The sequence below is a fragment of the Solenopsis invicta genome, chromosome 3 (assembly GCF_016802725.1).
Source record: "Solenopsis invicta isolate M01_SB chromosome 3, UNIL_Sinv_3.0, whole genome shotgun sequence".
NCBI classification, from domain to species: Eukaryota; Metazoa; Arthropoda; class Insecta; order Hymenoptera; family Formicidae; genus Solenopsis; species Solenopsis invicta.
This window is the reverse complement of record NC_052666.1, coordinates 25,127,038-25,148,792: the sequence shown is the minus strand read 5'-3', so window position 1 is coordinate 25,148,792 and position 21,755 is coordinate 25,127,038. Positions and strand designations below refer to the sequence as shown.

The following is a 21,755-nucleotide window of genomic DNA, read 5'->3' as shown; positions in this document are numbered from 1 at the left end:
TTTATTTTAAATTAGCGTTATTTGTAATGAAATTTTTACAAAGAAACGTACTTTAAAACATTTACAAAATAAAATTTTAAACTTTAAAACACTTTGTTAAACAATGCTCTGCGACCATTTTTCGCAAAGATATCTTATTTTAAATTCAGTAATTTTTATTGACTTTAAATAATCTTTTAATTTTGTTGAGAAATGTCATATATTATAATTGTATTAATTGTAATTTATAATTTATATTTATTGTATTTTACAGTGCGAAAATAGTTATGGCAAACGAACGCCGCCTAATAGTCCCTCAGCTTTAATTTCGTGCACAAATGATTATCTATCGCTATCAGGACAGAAAGTGTCTTGTGTTCAAAATGCGAATCATGATGGTGTCTATGATTTTGAATCAAATAAGGAACGAGCAACGAGTTTGAGTTCACCATTAGGTGGAAATTCCAGGGAAATCAGGCATCTTATAAAGGTTAATGAAACGTTTCTTATTGTTTGTTGTCATAAAATAATCTAGCTTGTTAATAGAAAGCTTGAATTTTTTACAGGAGCTGGAAGAAAGAGACAATAAATTACAACAGCAAGAAGATGTCAGGAAGCAGTTGATATTAAAACTGTGTAACGCCCAGAAGCAAGTAGAAAATGTAGAGCAGAAATTGAAAAAGATGGAAAGTGAGCATCAGAAGGCTATTAAAGCGATACAAGGCTTCATAGAGCGTGAGCAACAAATGCGAAATACAGAGTCACTCAAAGAACGACAGATTCTGGAACTGGAGACAGAGTTACGCAAGAGAAGAAATAGTCCCGTCTCGTTGAAGGATCTCGGTGTTAAGAATGCGGACGATTCCGAAAACGATTCCTGCAAACAGGTCAATATTGCGTTTCATTTCTGATCTTGTTTGCTGATTTCTATGTTTCAGAATTGTGTTTAAGAAATGGATCTCTAAATTGTTAAGAAATTGTATGTTTTTAAATATTATTTTGAATTCTGAAACGTAGAGACACGTTTTGCTTGCTGAGAAGAACGATTAAATATCGAGCGCTTGGTATTGAATGTTTCTTTCTTTCAGAATCGCTTAATTTACCCAACTTCTGCTTTTCTGCTCTATGCCATCATTATTGCATGTGTCTTATTATTTTATCTCAATTATCTTGATAATCATCTTGCAATGTATATGAATGAGCTTTATTATGTAATATTTTATTTTAAATGTTTTTGACTATTTTGTATTTTTTATAGTTTTGTAAATATTTTTTTTATTATTTTTTGTGATATACGATGTAATCCCACATGATATATTAGATAAATTTTAACATATTTTAATTATTGTTTATTGCAACAGTTGTGTTTAGGATACATAGTAGATTGCACATTTGTATTTTATTGTACATAGGAATTTGTACACATTTGTACAATTTTATAGTTTAAAATTTGAATTTTTTTTTCAAAATTTATTAAAAAAGGAAAAATTATCAAGGATATCTAAAAAATTATGTAGAAATATTAGTATAGGATTAAATACTTTCAATTTCAATACAATAAAAATATATACTTGACATATTAAATATTCATAAAATATATTGCTTTTTTAATGTTTCTTATTATTGCCTTTGTATATATATCTTCCAAAATTTTGATTAGACTTCTTTTCTTTTTCTTATTTTTCTTTTGCAAAAGTTTGTTGTTTTACAGTGTCTTGTAAGTATTATAAAGTTTTTAAAGAGTTCGTCGTGTTACTCGGAGAAAGATTTTGGAGCCATAAAGCGGGACTCGTCTGGTATCTTGGGAATACCATGCGAGAAGACGCGGTCGTTGACTATTAATAGAGACCGTCGCCTCTTCTCGCAGCTTCTTACGGTCTATGCATCGCGATACGCGGCAGTCCTCATACGAAAACTCATCTCGACCGATCAGCCGCCGCAACCGCGGTAGCGCCGAACGAATAACAATACAAGAATATAAACAACACGAGAGCAATAACGAGATAAATCCGTCTCCGATTCGTTCAACGATCTCGACGATATAACGAGAACGATTCGTGTTTGTGCGCTTCTGGAAATAGCGCACAGTTGCTAACTCTTAATACAGCGTAGCGAGAGGAAGTTGTTACTTTGCTCTATGTGTCGAATAAATTAAGAGAGTATAAAGATAGCCAAGAAATTTGTGAAAATTCAAAGTATACGTTTTTAAAAAATTTAAATTAAAGAGTGAAGAAACTTATTAATAATTGTTCTTCATGGAAGCTGTAGCAATTCAAAATTAGCCGATAATTATAACCAGATGCGTAGGCAGTTGGCATAGTCTTTATGCTAACGGATATTCACCAGTGCTGATTGCACTAGCACTGACGTAGAGTATCTATTCGCGAATCGATTGATCGATCGCTCTGCTTTCGTTGCTGCTCTCTGGTTGAGTTAGTTCAACATATTTAAATATGTTTTCTTGTCTGTGCGCCTCGGTACGGATGGAGGTAGGTATGGTGTTGAAAGTGTTGTCGTTGAATGCTGTCTTAAAATCTCTATTAAAGAATGCTTTTAGTCTGAATTTCTTGTCTGCAATGTGCTCTTTCAGCCACCTACTACAGATTAAAATTAGAGAATAATTTAAAATTAAACTGTTAATGTATATTAATATATACTTATTTAAATATGTTTTATTATCACAACAAATTATAAATGATTTATTTAAAATCCACTTACAATTAGTAAAATATGTTTAGTACATTATGAAAATGCAATTTTATATTATTTGTGTTGTATAATTTAATTAGTTTTTCAATATCATTTTTTAATCTATATGTGGAAAATCTAGAAATTATTGATTACCCTTAAAATATATGTCATATAATATTGATGATAGAAAATAAGATAGAAATATAATGTTAAAATTATAAGATTAATAATTTTAAGTGAAAAAAAATAGATTCTCTAAATTTACTCTAAATTTAATATTAGAAATCTGTGATTGAAAGAGCATTTTATAGTTTTAAACACTTTATATGTCTATTATGTTAAAACCTGCATGACATTAGATAGATTCCTGAGCATGATGTGAATTAAAAATTGTAATTGTAATTGTGTTTCTAAAAAATACTATCAAATTGCAATTTACAATTTATTGAAAGTGTGTGTTATTTAGATACGATTAGAAAATTAACACAAAATGCAGCTTTTGTAAATTTACACATACAATGAAATATTTTTAATGATTAAAGACTGTTATTTTAATAAGTTCTAAATTATATTTTTTAAGTCATTCTTTATTTTATATTTTTTTATATGTAAAAATATATTGCTGTTAATTATTGAAAATAAGAAAATTTACTATCATATTCTTGTACAGTTGAAACAATCATTCTTTTACGCTTTTATTATTGTCTCAGAATGGCGTATTTATTCAGTAAAAAACTTGAGAGATTACAAGAAATGTGTTTTCCTTTTAGGGGCCGGCGATTGTCACACTCGTACCGCCGCGATGTTGGTCTAAGAAAATGAAAAGTTAACAAATTACTGTAACTGTTTCCCTGTATGAATGTATAACTTGCACGTAATGTCTGTATTTTTTCTTCTCGAAGACTCGTTTTTATGTACACAAATTTAATTTTATTGTAATCAAAATTATATATAACATGTAAATAAAATATTTCCCCAGTGAACCTAACGTTTTGAGTTTTATTGATATGGTACGATACTTTATGCTTGCAGCAACGTTTCGAAGAAATGGAAAGCAAGATTAGCGACCTGCGAGACCAAATTGAGACAATAAAAGCTGAGAAGAATCACCTGGAAAAACGAACGCAAGTTGAGTTCAAGGTACGACACAATGCAAATATAATTTCTTACTGCAGTGGTATCATTAATTATGATGCATTTACAATATATCTCTACGTATAATAATACAATAATAATTATTTTTACAAATAATTGAATGATATATCATTGATTTTTTAATTAAATTTTATTTTTATTAATTATATATTGAGTTTATTGTGTATTTTTTATATTTCTCATTAAATTATAATATATAAATATATACAATCGAAAAAGTTGAAAAGAAAATATACATATTATATTTATTTAATATTGTGATATTTATGTCGAACAGTAAATGGAATGTATTTTAAAAATTTAAATACGAAACGTTAAATGTTGTATTTGGAAAATAATATATAGATTTGTCATAATAATTTACAATATATCTATAATATAATTGTAAAATGATACACAAAACATTTTTTTACTATTACTGTAATATATTTTATATCTATATTTTAGTTTTGTTTATTTAAAATCAAAGTTAAAAAAATTGCATCTAATATATTTATAACATTCTATATTTAATTATTAATTATTATTTATACAACGAACATATGAAAATTTTAATTTATTACATATACTTATTTATTTTTTTCAAATAAAATAAATTAAAAAAAAAATAAAATTATAGTCTACTTTTATATCAATCAAGTGAATTTATTTTTCGTTGTACAGGAATTTCAAGTTCGTCTTCTCGATAAGGAGCAAAAGATTGAGATCCTGGAGATGGAGAAGCAGATCATTACAGAAGACTTGGCAAACAAAATTGCTGAACTCGATAAGCTCAGACACGCCGAAGTGACCAGTGTGGATGAAGTTAGCACTACCGGTTATCACGACAATACTCTGCAAAAAGAAAATGTACTCGAGCAGTTGGAACAACGAAACGCCGAAATTGAGGAAAAGAACCATAAGATCGAACAGCTGACGAAGGAACTACAGGTTACGACTCAAAATCTGCAGATGTTAGTTAACACAGAACTCTGGAGTAAGAACAAGGAGATTGCTAAGCTGCACAATTACATGACAGCAACGTATAGCCATGATAAGAATCGCAATAAGCCTGAGATTATTCAAGAATCTGATAGCAGCATGCAACTGACGAATCTGATTCGCGAGCTTGGCGAGATTGGTGTCAAAGTAAATTTTACGAACGATACCGTTCGACTCGATTACATCAACGGGGATGAGACAGTGGACGTCAAGATGTTAAGTGAGAGCGTTCAGAGGCTGACGAGACAGCGAAACGATCTTGAGAAGGAAGTAGATTATTTGAAATGGCTGAAACTTGTATCGAAGCCCGACATCGCCGCGGAGATCGACGGTTGCGGTAACGAAACGGAACGAGCGAAGAAGTACTGTGAATTGTTGCGCACACATCTGAAGGATCTGGTCAAGTTCATGAAAGAGATGCTCAAAAATACCGATCGCGCGGATACTATTGGTAACGAACACAAGAAGATCGTATTAGATGTTTTGCTTAACTCCAAGATATTGTCGGACGATTTTGTGCGTGCTCTTGAAGGCATGGGCGTACAAGATGGTACAATTGTGAATGATAGGATTGATGGTTCCGTAAAAAAGAGTCGATCTGAGAACGTAGAGACATCGAAGAATCAGGCGTCACAATCGGATTCTGAGACGTTTTCGGAACCCGATCGAACTGTATCCATGGCCAGAATCGGTCTGCAGGAGAAGCAACACAAGAACCTGAGCCGCTCCAGATTCACTAAATACACCAAGACCTGCAGCGATTCTGAAGACTCTGCGGATTATGTGCCTTATTACAAGACCTACCAGAATGATCTCAGCGATCTGGACACGAGTTATCAGATACAAGAACTGAAAGAAACGAATAATATGCTGTATTCTGAACTTAGCGCTCTAAGGAACGATCTAGTTACCAAAGTTTCTTTCGATTGTGTAAGTATATTTTTATATCTGTATATTTTTAGATAAATTAGTTTCGTTATTAATGTAGTTAAAGAAGTATTATTGTTTTCATTAATCAATTTTTAAATTAATGTATATAAACTGTTAATTAAAAATTACAGTAATTTATATTATAAACATGCTTTATTAATTTAAAAATTTATAGTTGAAATAGCAATAACTGAATTTTATCTACAGGTAATCGATGAAAAATTAATGCCGTTTATTACGAAGTTGGAGAAGTCACAAAGGTTTTGTGAAAAGTTACAAGCTTCCTTGGAGAAAAGAATACACGAGTTCCATACGTTGAGAAAAGAGAACAAACAGAACAACGTTCGCAAGACGCAATTGGAGAAAAAGATTAACGATGTCGAGCAAATGGCAAGCGAAATTACCAAACAGAAAGCTGAATTTTTGCAATATAAGGAAAGTGCCGAAAGAAAAACTACGGAGACCCTTTTAATACTTAACAAAGAGAATGAATCGGTGAGTGCATACTGCTTTTATACATTAATTATAAAAATTATTGCAAAACTTCAGTTATCCGATTCATTTTAGTTGCGTGCGAGAATTAAACAGTTGGAAGAAGAAACGGAAACTGCTAAGGCGACCATATCCACTCTCAGAAAAGAGTTGGATCATCTCACTCTTTTGCACAGTCAGCTACTCGTGGAGAATACCAAGTTGACGAATGACAAATTGAGACTTGAGCAAGAAATGAGGAAAATGGAGAACCGATACGACATGACTGTTCGTTCATTGCAAGATAAATTCAGCAAAGAGGTGCGGAACCGATTTATTAGTTTGTTAGTTCTAAAGTGTTTTCCCGATGTGTGCAATTACTAATACGTGATGTGACATCGCCATATAGATATGTGATCTCAATCAGATCAACGATTTGCATAGAGCAAGAGTACAAGAACTCGAAACAGCGAATAAAGAGTTCAGGAGACACATGGCGGTGTGCGAAGCTAGCGATTCAGCGGCGAGCTCGAGCGGCGTATCGTCAATACCCACGGACGCCACGCTCAAGCAAACTTGTGATATTTTGCAGGAATATCATCCTTATAACGTTAGTTCGCCGTTTTTTAAAGTTAAATGCAGCTAATTGTCTCTAAGCTTCATTTGTAGAACATTTTACAAGTGGACAATATATATAAGTGCATTTTGTTCATTTTTGGCGCACACACAACTGCGGATTGCAAACTACATTTGATACATTATACCATGAAACTTTAACAAATTTCTAGTTGCACGTGACGTTAAATACTTAGCATGTATACTTTGTTTTATTTTATTTAAACTTTTCACATGATGTTTTATGAATTGCCGTTGTACATTTATTATTTTTATTTATGAAATTGCATTATTATGAACAATTTATATGATTATGATAAGTTATATTTTATAATAACTTTATATCGCACACTTCGTTTAAAACTTTCAAACTTTTTTGATTATAAACTTATGATTTGAGTTTTGATTTCTGTAATTACAGGGCTCGCAATTTTGGCAACCGACGAATTATTCTGCCCTCGGAGGACGCAGTAAATCTAGTTGTTCACCAGATTTGGGAATAGAAAGCGACGCTGCTGTTACCACAATGAGACCTTTGAAAGATACTTTAAAGATTACGGAATCTATGACTAACTTATTAAGCGATGAAGACGATGGTAATCACAGAGCTCCAGATTCAAACAGTCAAAGTCCACTACCAATAGAAGGTGCGTTTCGAAAAGCTATATCTCTTATTTTTGAAAATTTTATTTTATAGTCTAAAAGTTAATTAATTTTGTAACACTTGTTTTTGAATTTATTTTAAAATGATGTAATTCTAATTTTGTGAAATTATTTTTTATAGGTCTTGAAGAGGTGGAAGCTTTAAAACAGGAGAATGAAGCGTTAAAGCGAAAACTGATGAAAACTAAGAAAGCGCTGGAGGACACATTTGAACACTTATCAACCTCGAACAAGAACAAAAAGAACGTTGAAAAGGCGATAATAAAGCAGCTTATGGTCACAAGAAGTGTCCTTAAAAAGACAAGAACATTTGACGAACCTTTGGACAATTAATAGAGATTACAGACTGACTGATCGATCAAAAAATATTATGCACAAAAAGGGAAGAAGAAAATAGAATATAGGACAGTTATTATTCGTTGAATTGTGTTCTCATAGATTAATATTCATTATTCACTCAATGTATCGTGTTTTATCTGTGTTTCTCACTTATCTCTTCTCATATTTTTGAAATAAGAGAAAACTAGCGATACATATATCGGTACAAAAAATTGTAATACTCATAAGCGTTATATGTTACAAAATTTTTAAACATAAAAGATTTCTAAATGAAAAAATATTTTCATATGGACACAGAATAACCTATTTTCGATATTTAGAAAAAATATATAAAAAACGAGACGAAAGAGAGCTTAAAATGAATTTGTACATTGAGATTTGTATATATTTATATAGGATATGCTCATTTTTGACATTTTTGTAGATTTTGTCATTGTGAAAAAGAAAGTTCTTTCAACTTCTCTGTTGAATACTCTGACGCGAACGTTGATATCAAAGCCTGTCTTCATTTGCTGACATTTTGCTTTATGAATAACAAAAATTTGTGTATGTGTGTATATAATTATCTCATATATCATTATCGTTATGTAGCACATTTGTACATAATCACTACGAATAAAGTGCCATTGATATGCAAGATTTGTACATATCGTGATATAAGTTATATTAACTCATTAATTCCTGACATTTTTTTACTTTTTTAAAAGAAGTATTTTGAAAAAAAATATTAGATATACATGAAGAAAAAAAATTGAAAAGATGTTCTATATATTGTCTTCGCCAATTAAGCTTAGTGTTTTGAATTTTTGCCTTTCAATTTCCGTCTAGTCCTACACTTTCCACTTCTGAGGCGGTTTAGTTGTACATAGCAACAGTGCTTCGCGTGCGGTATTTTGGAATATAAAACCATGAATGAAAATTAAGATTATGATAGAATTTTTATTATCACTCCATGACTAGATAATAATATAAAGATTCGTAATAACTCATAGTGATGTGAAGTTTATGAACTGCGCCAGACACGCGAATTCCTTCAACCGCACATCCGGCGAAGGAGCGGAGAGAAATACTGTACAACATTAATCTTTCTTATAAGTCTAATATACCTTTCTTACCGTTTCCTTCCGTTCGCGATAATCGTACCCGGTAAAACGTATGAGAGCATGTAAGAAGACAAGGGGAGCGTGATGAGGATGGGGAGGGAACTGGGAACAGTACCGAGATATATACAATTCTACAGTGACGTTTTTGCACGCTGCTGCCGCTTGTGTTGTATACGCCATCATTTTATTTAATAATAATATGAGACGCATTTGGATTAATCAACTTATTGCGGTTCCAGTTTATCTGTATTGCGAAATCGTTTAACTGTCGTTTTTATTACAAAATGCCACCAAGGTAGTTTCTTTTGACATTGTATATGTGTATTGTTTATTTAAAATTTTCCTAAAAATCTAAAATTTATTTTTATATTTTTATTTTTTGTAGTAATATAATTTATGAAAAAAATGTAATAATACATAACAATAATATAAACTGAGAAATATTTTATTGTACTTGTAATTTGTAAGAATTTTAATGAAATTTAAAGATACAAACGTAATCAACTTATTAATCCAAGCGAAACTCATATTACTATTGCATGCATGTCGCTTAATATTTATCATACATTCAAGTCATTCAATTTATTTTTCTTCTGTTTCTTTTTTTTGATTATCAACATATTTTGACTTACGACTCAAAAACAATTTTTTTCAATTTCTTCTCTGTATACACAATGACGAGTTATCATATAATCGACGGCTTACGTAACCTCATAGCAACGAGGTATGTACACGGTTCGAAGTTACAATAATTTTGATCGTTGGTTGCACAGATCGACGTGCAAAAGTAGCACAAGAAAAATACACGAGATCGCGTGGTTCTGTTCAAAGATTGTGGTGACTTTGCATTCGCTTCTTAAACTTCTCAGATTCTAATTTGTATCAGACATAGTAATTAAAGTGTGTCCAGTGGAGTGGACAACATGCATCTGAAAAAGCAAATACAATTGAATTGTAGAAGTATTGTTTGACATAAATAATTCTGTGCACGTTGAGACTTTTGCACGTCAATTTTTTAATGCAATTTCAACTAGCAAGGAAAAGTTTCCAATCCTTATCATTCGATTTGAAAAAAAAATTTTTGTACAATATCTGTTATAATATCAAATTCGGAAAATGAATTATTCACTCACGTGAACATAATATAAATTATATTATTGGTCGTCAAGTTAAAACGATTTCTTTTTTTTGTCTTTCAATGATACAAGTAGTTAAGAATTTAGTGAATTAAAATCGGATATCCTGGATTGGATGAACTTTATCCTATAGGTCTAATTCGTACTATTTACAATACACATTTCAAGATTCTAGCGTCACACGCAAGCAAGGTAAATCGTCAACACACGTGCCCAATGCTCGATTTTCAGAATTCAAGTCTTCAAAGATCTCTCGTATTACGATAACGAATCAAAACAAATTATTTTATTTTGATCGAATATTAAAGAACATTCCTTATTTTTTTTTTTATTTGATAAAATGTAACAACAAGATAATAATTTCGTTAAAAATTTAGATTATACAAAGTGTTTTATCTCAACATTCAAAGATATATATATATATATATTTTTTTTCCAAATATTTCTAAAGCAGAAAATACAAAGGACAAATCTATCCGGTTATATAAAATAATTCATACATTAATTCTCATGGAAATTTATGAAATTTTAATATATATATATTTTTTTATATAAAATTCAAAATTTCCTAAATTTGTAAGAAAATTAATGTATATTTATCTAGTCAGTCCCTCATGGTACAAGATCGGTCAAGTTTTGATCTTACGATTATTTATTGGTAGGTTCAATGTGGTATCATCACCACTCTCCAGTTGATGCATGCTCATGTATGCTCCGTGACTGTCTTGACAAAGATACTCTCAGTGGTTTTCCAAGAGAGTGATCAATTAAAAGTTTAATTTTGTTTTGGGAGAATTAGAACCCGGATTCTTTAATATTTTTTAAAACTTGCGTTATGAAAATCGAGCTTAGAGAGAGTGGTATGTCATACGGATGATCGCATTCGCCGTGATGATTTGGATCGTATCAAATATTATACCTGTATTTGCGTCATATCTCAGTATCTTGGAAATAAAACTTGCACTTGTCCTATTATAAAATTCTTGATACTTATTCTATAAATTATTTATCGTTATAGACTATAAAAGAAATTAATAAATCGGTTATTATAAATCACGACAAATGGATCTCCGCGAATAGTCCGGGACACGTTTTACACTACCTCCTATTATTACTCGACAATCAAACTCCGAGAAACGAGGAACTTGTACATAAATATATTTAGATTAATCGTAGTATCGAATGCGAATCGTACGTGTGCCATAAAGGTACGGCATCGATACGGCCGTTCGGATGACGAAAGATCGTGAGGAGGGACGGTATAAAATACCGGCGTAGAATAACTCGTGGATTTGGACCGTGTGTGGGACGTTCGCAAGTATCGCCATAATCCGTCGTCGCCTTCATCGAGTATGATTCGAGGATTTACTTCTCTATTTATTACAAGCTATCTAAATTATCTAAAGGAATTTCAACGAACAGCTTCATTAATTTTAATTTGTCCTAACGCCAACCAAACAATAGTGTAAAAAATCTAAGAGCGAAGAAAGTGATCTCTATTATCAGTTTAAATATTAATAAAAAATTACGATTAATGATTGTTATAAATTTCACAAATTACTTCAAGATAAATGAAAGATATAAATATAAAGACACAAAATTATTAATTGCACAATGCAAATTACAACGTTTGCAGAAATGAAAAAAATAAAGATGTATATTAAATAGATAATAATAATTCTTTTAATTGATAAAATCTTATTTATATAAATATATATCTATTTTTTTTCTTCATACATATATATGAATATATGGTTTCAATAGATAAGTAAACAAAAGTATAAATTATACAATATAAGTATTTTATACAAAATAACTCTGCAAAAATGTACAAAATAAATTAAAGACTTATCATATTCTTAATAAAAAATAAAAATTTGTTCTTGCTTTTAGATTTTTCTTACGGTCAATAAACTCGGACTTTATTAAATGGATTTTACCACAAAATTTTACAAAATTTATTATTTTATTCGAAGAAACGGGGAAGACTTTCTTGAGAATGAGGACGACGACGAGACCAGCATTGACGCTCTCAGGTGAACGCCCCGCTCCGACAGCACATTATTCTATACGGTATTTGGCGACGCGCGGTTTTGGCGGGTTATGTGGCGTAATGGGAATGGGAATGAGAATGATGATGAGCGTGTGGGGGCGGCGGTTCGCCAAGCCAGGAGTCCGGCGACGGCGGAAAGTCGGGGTAACCGCCACCACCGCCGCTACCACCGCCACCGCCGCCGCCGCCGCCACCACCGCCGCCGCCGCCACCGCCACTCGACTCGTTACTCAGATCCGACGCTGGTCCTGGCACCATGCCGCCCGGTCCCCCTGGAATCATACGGTTTGCGTCAGTCGTAAACTTGCGACTCTCACACTAGAATAGTTTAACGCCCCGAGTTTCTTTCTGTCTCAACCCGAGTGTATTATTGACTACTAGCGAGCAAAGCCGTTCCGAAATGGCTTGAGGGTTCAGAAAATGAAAGATTTGCGAGCATCTAGACAATTCAGAGAATCGACAGAGTTAAAAAAGTCAGAATTTCTCGACACAATTGAAAAAAAGGTCGACGAAATTGAAGAAATAAAGATGTTATTTTAAAAAATTAGAAAGATTAAGGAATGATTAGAAGACAAATTGGAACACTTGAAGGTACAGAGAGAGAGTTGATAGTCAAAAAAGCTAAAAGCCTGATTTTTCAAGAATATGTTGCTTGGCAATTAATGTCAGGCCTACCAAGAGTGGTGTAGACCGAGAGACCAGCATCCGGTGGATACGGAAACTGGGGCGGTAGGGATGGCGATCTGGACGTTGAGAGATACGGTGGTGTCGTCGCACCCAGGTATCCGCGAGGCGGTCCACCTCCGGCTCCGTTGCCACCACCGCCTGGACTCGCGCCCTCGCCATCCAGGCCCATGTTCACCACTGTTCCGTAACTGTCGTTACTCAAGTCTGCAAGCAAATCATTTCCTTCGTTAGGTTTTAGGCTAGCAATTACATGAAGAGTGCGCGCAAACTTTTTATGAAAAAATATTCAAACTAAATAATATTTCATCTCCTCAAAATCCGCGAATAAATTAGATATAATATGATGAAAATTGTGATATTAGAAATAGATGGCTAAATGGGTGCTTTCAGTCACGCGTCGGAAGCCATCTATTCGTAATGAGTTATCATTCTAGAGTTGGAAGTCGAAAGTCGAGCCAGCGACTGGCAGCATCCATTGTGTCTGAGTCTTCCAGTACCCAGATGCCTGCTATCCGAGGGGAGGACGATCTCCTCAAATATTCAGGAGATCGCGAAGGCTAACTGCCGGCTCACCGTGTCCGAGATTTCAGGAAGATTGCGGGCCATCCTTGAATTTATGCTCGCTATTACCTGTACTTACTTGGGAACGAGTATCATATAATACATCGCTCGTCTAGATTGTTTCAGAGAAACGACTGACGCAATTATTAAAAATTAGAAATTTTAACGTATGATTATGTGAGGAAAATAAACCCTCGCACAATAGCTGCCAGTTTTGCATATTTTTCTATATTTTTACATTATATTATGGCTCTTTCAAAGATAAATATTTATTATTATAATTTTTTCAATTGGTATCAATTATTTATTTGGTATCAAATTTAGATTTAATTATCTATTTTAATAATTAAATATCATCTTGAGATTATAAATGTTCATCTGAAGTCACTGAGGACTAAAAATCTTGTTTGAGATTAAGTGATCAATAAATTCTACTTAAATTCAATTTTTTATTACCTTTATTTCTGTATTACATAATCGAATAAGATTTCAATTTGCTTAGAAGCTCAATTTAAATGTTAATATATTATAGATTAGTATTTACTATTTATAGTCTCAAGATAAATTGCGACACATAAGAATTGCGCGTATTTATCTTTCGGAGCTCTCCTTGTTACATTCTTATTGCCAGCATTGTGTTTATATCAAAATGATAATACAATAATGCAACTCACCGTGATGACCAAAGGTAGAGTCCAAGTCTACCTTCAGCTCATCTTTGTCAAGAAGCTTATCGTGTCTAGGCGAATGACCGCCTGCGCCGGCGCCTTTCATACTGCGAAAATATTGAGACCATCTCGTCCTACCAGCATCTTTTTTCAGCCTCTTTTCTTTCGCCCTCCTACAGAGATCAATAATATAATAATTAATAACAATTATCAATATTTACGTTAACAAATTTTATTTAGAGACACTTTCGAGGGTAAGATCATTAATTTAATTGTAAGTAGCATAGATCTCATGCACACATACAACACACACACACACATACATACACATACACACACACACACATTTAATAAAGAAAAAAAATTCTTAAATACTTGTAATAATTCAGAATAAGGTAAATCTATATAAATCCTAAATAATAAAATTAACTTAATTTTGGGATACTCTGGTGCGCTTAATCATTATTTTTTCATAGACTGTATTTAAAAATTATTGATGTATGTAGATATCTGATCTGCGCTTTATGCTTGATTTTATTTTTAGTCCAACTTTTGGTTGGACTAATTTAATATTGTGTGATTTATTTATAATCTTACATGTTTAATTGTTTCATATATGAAACAGTTACAAATATTAAACTATGTAACAGAATTCTGAATTATGATGTAAATATTCAGATGCAATATACATGCTTTGAATATGTCAAAATTGATGCGACTTCATATAGTATAGTAGACGAGTCTCTTTTCTTGCAACAATATAAATTTTATTTTTTGTATATTATAATCATAACCTTTTTAATTTGCAAACCTTACAGTTTTATTTCTCATAAAATGTAAAAATTTAAAGAAAGAAATATAATAATAGTAATAAATATTATATTGTTATATATGAATCTTATTTCATTTCGAATGAAAATAAATTTTATTCCTTAACATTAGATTTAACATTTATTTATACATTCTTTTACGTTTTTATATAAAAAAATATTAAGTGATTTACAAGTAGCAATCAAAATTTGTTGTTAGTAATGGATATATAAATCAATCAGAACACCTTGTTTGAATTAAAATTTAAGTTACAATATCTCTGTTAGATTTTCAAAATGTGGAATTCCTTAAGCGAAATTAATTAGTACCTGCAACGTTATCCAGTCCACAGAGCATAAGAAATAAAATCTATGGCACTTATAATACACTCGTCGAAATCGTAATCGCTTTTCTGACGAAATTTATACTCGAATATGTTGCGCATTTTTTTCACTTTTCTTTGCTTTGCTTAATTCGAAAATCTCTTCGAGAAAAATTTTACTCGATATAATATAGTATGTTACGTGTGCTATGTATTTTGAATAAAATTTTTTTCGAAAAAGACGTATTAGAATCTAACCTAAAATGTAATTCGTAATTTCAAAATACAAACAAATCGTACAATTTGGATACAATCAATTATATAACAGAAGCGACATGATATTCATTGTAAATTAACATAATTAATTTGAAACGTAAAGAACTGAATGTGAATTTATTGTACATAAAATATTTCGCAGAACAAAAAGTTGTTTGGCATGCGGGGCTCGAAATGTGTCCTTCGCGATGCACGGTACATCGTATTTACGCAAGGGCGGTTACTCGGCGGGCAGCGGCGACATGAATCACTTCCTATCAATGGATCACATATCAATCAAATTGACGACGACGACCACATGTGTCCACATGAGATACGAACGGAAGGGATCTTCTTCTTTCAGGCCCTGGGTACCAGAAACGGAAGGGATACGCACGCACTCCGAACCACTGAGTCGCTTGGGCCCCCCCTCTGTTGCGCGCGCATCACCCCCCACCACTCGTCTCTCGCGTGAACGTCGCCACAGGTCAGAGACGGTCGACCCACCGGCCGCGCGGCGGCCGCTGGCAGTGAGTGTACGTGGAGGGGATATTTACTGCGTCTACAGTTCGACAACTGGGAACTTTGGAGCATATTTTCGGATGTTGGGAGCAACCAAATCAGATGACAATCTGTTGGTGTCTCGCGGTAGTCGCGATGTATGTACGACGTAATCAGTAGAATCGCGAAACTGCGTACCACGAAACTTCTCGAACCGGCTCGCGGTGTGAAGTTGCCGCTTATTTGGTACGCATCGCGCTACGTAACCGAAAGTCGCGAGTATGTCGGGCGAAGGAAAGTGTGGCCGTGTTCTTGCGTGTCCTTCTGCATTTACCCACGGCACAGCAAGTTTCGGGAATCGGTGATTGCGTCGCGATGATTAATCCGCGGGATGCGTTTCTCGAACTGATTTGCGTATGATTTGTAATGAGAGTGTGACGAGCAAGTGCCGGGAAAGACGCTGCGTTCGCTCGTCACACGGCGTCGGAGCAATAGACAATGGCAGGCGTACATCGTCGGGTGTGTGAACCATTTTCAGACTAATTCGGAGTTCGAAAGTGTTGTGCGAGGACCTCAACGAAGGACCAGTCAAGTCTATCCGTTGATCTCTCGTGTTAATCGCGATTAATGTGTGGCGGTCGGGTCGCGAAGCTTCTCGAATCAGCGTGAATTAATTGCCGCTTTCTTTCGTACGCATCGTTCGACGTAACCGAAAGTTGCGAGTGTGTCGGACGAAGGAATGTGTGGCCGTGTCTTTGCGTTGTCCTTCCGTGTTTGCCCTCGACGCAATAAGTTTCGAGAATCGGTGATCGCGTCGCGTTGATTCATTAGCGGGATGCGTGATGATTGACATTTCTCGGGCCGATTTGCGTGTTATTTGCGAGTGTGTGACGAGCGGTCGCGGGGAAGGGGAAAGACGCGGCGTCGAGACAATCGAGAATGGCGGTACATCGTCGGGTGTGTAAATTATTTTCAGACTAATTCGGAGTTCGGTAGTGTTGTGCGAGTGTGTTTAACGAAGGATCCCAGTGTATCTGAGAGGAGGAGGAGGCCTGGGTGGCATCAGGCGATGGAGGAACAACCATGATGTAAGTGGTTTTATTAAACTCACTTTTTCGTTATTTCGTTATTTTAGAATGTACTCGTCCTCCGATTTACGCGGCATTTTTTGTACGCGGTTTTTTACGCGATAAATAATCCCTCCATTTACACAGTATTTTTTGTTCGGGATCTCATTTTACGTGGCCGAAAATATACATATTTCTATGATATTTATCAAAACTATTCGATTATCAGTGAATCAAAAGTTTCTACTTTGTCTTGTTACAATATTCTGATTTTTTTTTCAGTTGACTTGAGTAGTTGAGTACAGTACTGATCGCGACAACGAATTAAATTTAAATTTGTTTTTCTTAAAATTTTCATTATTATTCTTTTTGTGCAAATATAATGTGAAGTAAATATTTTTACAACATACGTGGGCTTTTCTTTTATACGTACTCTTATTTATAAGGGCTGACAGGCTCCGATTTTCAACTGCGTAAAAAAATCATGCGGAGCAGATACTCCGCTTAAATCAAAGGATAAATGTACATTTAAATATTTAATGAGACGCTTATAATATTTAACATAATGATTTATATTTTTGTATTTTACAGATCAACGCAATCTGCGATGCTGTTTGATTTTTAATTCCGCTCGTGCAAATTGTATTGGTGAGTCGAACAATTTTTTATTTTACATTAAGGTAACGGATGTACTTGATGTTTTGTACTTGAATGACGTCTCAAGTTAGCACAATACAAAAATATAATAAGTCCTATGAAACTGTTACCTTAATATAAATGGGCTACAACAGATTAGGGTCAATATTTAATCCTGAAGTATTTTCTTTTACATTCACAAAATTTTCAGCAAGCGCAATAAAAAGAAACTATAAGAATAAAATATATTGATAATGTTACTTGGATAATTATGGTATTGAATGTATTACAATTAAATATTTAAATTGATTATTTAGAAAAATAGCGAGAAATGACAAAAAGAAAGAGAGAATTGAAATTAAACTATAACATTGTAGTAAATAAATTGATATATTTTTTGATATATGAAAAGTTTTTCAGTTAAATTTAATTTTTATCATAATTCTCATATTTTATGAATGCTGCGAGATGTTTTTGTGTAACGTATTTATTTTTTCATGAGAATAAAATTATTATATAAATAATAATTGTAAATATGAATTTAAATGTATTATAATTTATTTTCCTTTTAATTCTCTCTTCTTAGATATTCTTTTATTAACATTTTATTGAGTTTGCATTTCGTATTCTTATATTTTCTTCAGGATTAAAAATTTTAATATATATTTTGATATAAGAAAAAAAATGTTTGAATATTTTGTTTCAACGTACATATGTCACATACAAAAATAAAAACACAAGTAATATTTTAGAATTAGCAGAATTAATTTGTTTAATAAAAAGCTGTGATGATGAATTATGCTAAAATGATTATTATATTTTTTCTTCAGTGCCAATTTTGTATTAATTTTTTGTAGCCTATTATTCATATTGAATGTTGCAATGTTTGATAAATTATGTTTAATTACATTTGATATATACATATTCCAAATTTCAACATTTATTTTTTAAACATCTAATAACATAAGATTATGAATTAATATTTAATAAAAACTTAAATTGCCTTTAAATATTGCCTTTAATATTTATTTTTAAGATATTACATATATTTAGAAAAAATATATATATGTATGTATATTGTATATAAAGTTTAATTGAAATGTAATTTGTTGAATATTTTGCATCATATTTTATTTTAATATTACATTAAATTATGACACAATATTTATTTTATATCAAATAAAATTGAAATAATGATGTAATAATCGAAGTAATAGAAATAGAAATCAATTAATTGATTCTCAAATAAAGTTACAAGTTTTATATTTGTAATAAATTTTTGAAAACAAGGATGAAATTATAAATCATACAATTACTTGTATGGAATTAGAAATTCTTGGGTGGGAATTTTTTATTAATTAATTAATTAAATTGACATACGTTTATCAATTTACTTTAGCAAAACGTATATTTTGAAAATGATTAAACGTGAACACATTTGTTTTTGTAAAAACAAATGTGTAAAAACAGTGACGAGTTGATTAACGAAACTGTATGTATGTATGTACCAAAGTCAAACTTCGGTGCGCGATGTGCTGTTAAGATTGGCACATTGATCGTGCGTATATTCTTTTCGCCAAATTTGCGTACTATTTCTGTAAAACGTTCACGCAGCACGACGTTGCATTTGGTATTTATCAAGATATGAGCATGCAAGTGGACTATGTTTTTCGTGGTCACGAACGAATGCTGATGCAGCAGCTAATACTTGGGTAGTTGATCAACCATCTAACGCTGACAATTACCGCGTTGTTAACGACGTTTTTACTTAATGAGCGTTGAATCGCGTTATCGTTTTCAGCCGTTACAGCATACTCACATATAAGAATATCAATTCTAGTGTTAAGAAAGCAATTACTCAATTTACTTTTTTTTCTTTTAGTATAAGTGACGGTTATCTTTAACAAAGAATATTTTTTCTTGATAATAATTGTAAAATACATTTATCACAAATTTTTAAGAAACTCACTGTCAAGGTTTGTCAAATAAATTTTATCGAGGAAAGTCAAAATTATAATCAAATTTTTGGTTTAACTTAATATTTTTGGTTGAAGTATTAAATTATTACTAGGATTCAGAATATATTTGATGCTCATGACGAAATGTTTGAAGTGAGTAATATTTACTTAATTTAAGTAATTTACGATACGTATTTTTCTGTATGCACACGCAAAAATTTATTTTGAATAAATATTATTGGTTCAAATAAATGATGGATGTATTTTAAAACTATTATCAAGAAAATATATTTCTTCTATGGGTAACAATTACTTAAAAGAAAGAAAAAATTATGTAACTGCTTTTCTTAACAATGGAATGACATTTTTCTGCGTGTACGCTAATACAAATATAATAAAAATATATATAGCACTGCGAATAACAAAATTCCCCTTTTACCACTTTATCGCGTTTAATGGGTTGATATGTACTGAACGCTGATAAAGTCAAGAAAAAGAATACATTCTGGGATAAACATTTTACTCGTTGTGCTAGGTATATTATTTATGATAAATACTCGTATCTCCAACATCGGGAGTACAGTTTTCTACTTTGTCGTTTCGCTGAATAGTGAAAGAAAATGTATCTTATCTCGCAGCGACAGTTGGACATTAATCTTGCATTACGTCAAATATCAGCTCGAGTTTTCTAGAAAATTACACGTGTGCAGTTTTATGAATTTGCGTGTTATATAGTATTTATTTGCAGTCATTGATAGGCTTTATTTACTTATCCTTGACGTTATTTTCGCGGACGCTCTTTCTAACACCGTTCGCGTACCTGATAAGCGACGGAGATCAGCGACTAGGACTCTCCTTTTATAGATAAAACAATTTTTCGCGACAGATCGTTATTTTGCCTACAATATCACATAGTGCCACTTGAGTGATAAGAGGGAAAAATGCGCATCTACGGTTACAAAGTACAGCTGTGGCGTATATCACGATCGTATACGTAGAGTTGAGTTAGCAATACGTTAATTTTATTTTTCTAATCTTTAGTTCATTTCGGATTTACAAATTTCAAATAATTAAAAGTGACATCTTTTATGCGTTGAACGATATATGAGGCACAATTTTTGAGTAAAATATAATACAAAAATTAATTTTTATAAGAGAAATTACTTTTTGTTATCGCTAATTGAAGAAATCTATTATGTTTTGTGTCGCGAAGAGGATATATATATATATCTAAGTATTCGGACTGGCTCTCTGCATCTTCGAATCTCTCGATTGCTTCCACGAATGGCTTCAGAAACCATATTGGAGTTCACATCAGACGTTAATGCAGAATCCTGACGATGAGTCAAATGAGTCTCTCTCAATTTGATGCTATCGTCAAGATCGAAAACTAATTTCTCTATCTAATTTGCGCGTGTTCCGATTGTTACTTATACAATGTGTAATTTTAAATGATACATTTAATCGGACACTATCTCTCCCGAATTTTCTTCTCGTTTACGTTATATCGAATACAATGCACACATGCGCGTAGTTTGACGAGTTGTAATATAAGGCTTCTTTTATAAAAAGAAGAGTTTAGAATCTGTGAAACCCCGTAAGTTCCTGTAAGTCTGTACTATCCAACTTTTCTTACCTATTCTGAAACCAGACTTGAACGACGCGCATGTCGAGCCCTGTGTCTTGAGACAGCTGTTCTCGCACGTGCCTCGCTGGTTTCGGACTGGTGTTGTATGCCAGCTTGAGGGTTTCGAGCTGCTTCGCCGTGATCGTTGTTCGTGGCCTCTTATTAGGTTGATCACCGTCTATACTCCCTCCATCTGCCAGTTCTGAAAATCGCGTAATTAATTGTGTATTACATATTCTGCAGAGATTTATTCAATTAATTAAGCAATAATTTATCAGTTACATCTATATTAACCCTTTGGAGTCTATCGGTACATATGTGTTCCATCCATGTATTACGTGCGTCTAATGGTACAAATCCATTTACATCCACATTTACATAAAACATGACTTCAGATATAACACAAGTAAACGAAAAATAAATCAGATTCCAAAGGATTAAAATATTCAAACGTATACGCTATTCAATTTCGATTTCTCGTTCTTGTCTTTTCTATCATCAAGAAAAATTACAGAAGTATCTATAATATATAAAATATCAGAATACG

General features: G+C 32.6%; 2 protein-coding genes across 10 annotated transcripts in view; one reads left to right on the top strand and one right to left on the bottom strand.

The window, feature by feature from the left end:
* The window catches only part of LOC105197222 (centrosomin), a 30,711-nt gene extending 22,242 nt beyond the window's left edge, over window positions 1-8,469 (top strand). For 3 of the 4 annotated variants that reach the window (XM_011163505.3, XM_011163504.3, XM_011163506.3), the window contains 9 exons: window positions 254-469; window positions 546-866; window positions 3,703-3,810; window positions 4,489-5,736; window positions 5,944-6,231; window positions 6,304-6,528; window positions 6,617-6,817; window positions 7,244-7,469; window positions 7,607-8,469. In XM_011163505.3, coding sequence (XP_011161807.1) covers window positions 254-469; window positions 546-866; window positions 3,703-3,810; window positions 4,489-5,736; window positions 5,944-6,231; window positions 6,304-6,528; window positions 6,617-6,817; window positions 7,244-7,469; window positions 7,607-7,818 — 3,045 coding nt within the window. In that variant the 3' untranslated portion in view covers window positions 7,819-8,469. The remainder of the gene's footprint in view (window positions 1-253; window positions 470-545; window positions 867-3,702; window positions 3,811-4,488; window positions 5,737-5,943; window positions 6,232-6,303; window positions 6,529-6,616; window positions 6,818-7,243; window positions 7,470-7,606) is intronic. The other variant, XM_011163507.3, reaches the window with a different exon arrangement.
* Window positions 8,470-8,743: 274 nt separating this feature from the next.
* LOC105197221 (LIM/homeobox protein Lhx3) overlaps window positions 8,744-21,755 on the bottom strand; it is a 65,887-nt gene continuing 52,875 nt past the window's right edge. For all 6 annotated transcript variants that reach the window (XM_026133181.2, XM_026133180.2, XM_026133182.2 and 3 more), the window contains 4 exons: window positions 21,218-21,410; window positions 14,039-14,205; window positions 12,792-13,007; window positions 8,744-12,388 (listed from right to left, as the gene is read on the bottom strand). In XM_026133181.2, coding sequence (XP_025988966.1) covers window positions 12,165-12,388; window positions 12,792-13,007; window positions 14,039-14,205; window positions 21,218-21,410 — 800 coding nt within the window. In that variant the 3' untranslated portion in view covers window positions 8,744-12,164. The remainder of the gene's footprint in view (window positions 12,389-12,791; window positions 13,008-14,038; window positions 14,206-21,217; window positions 21,411-21,755) is intronic.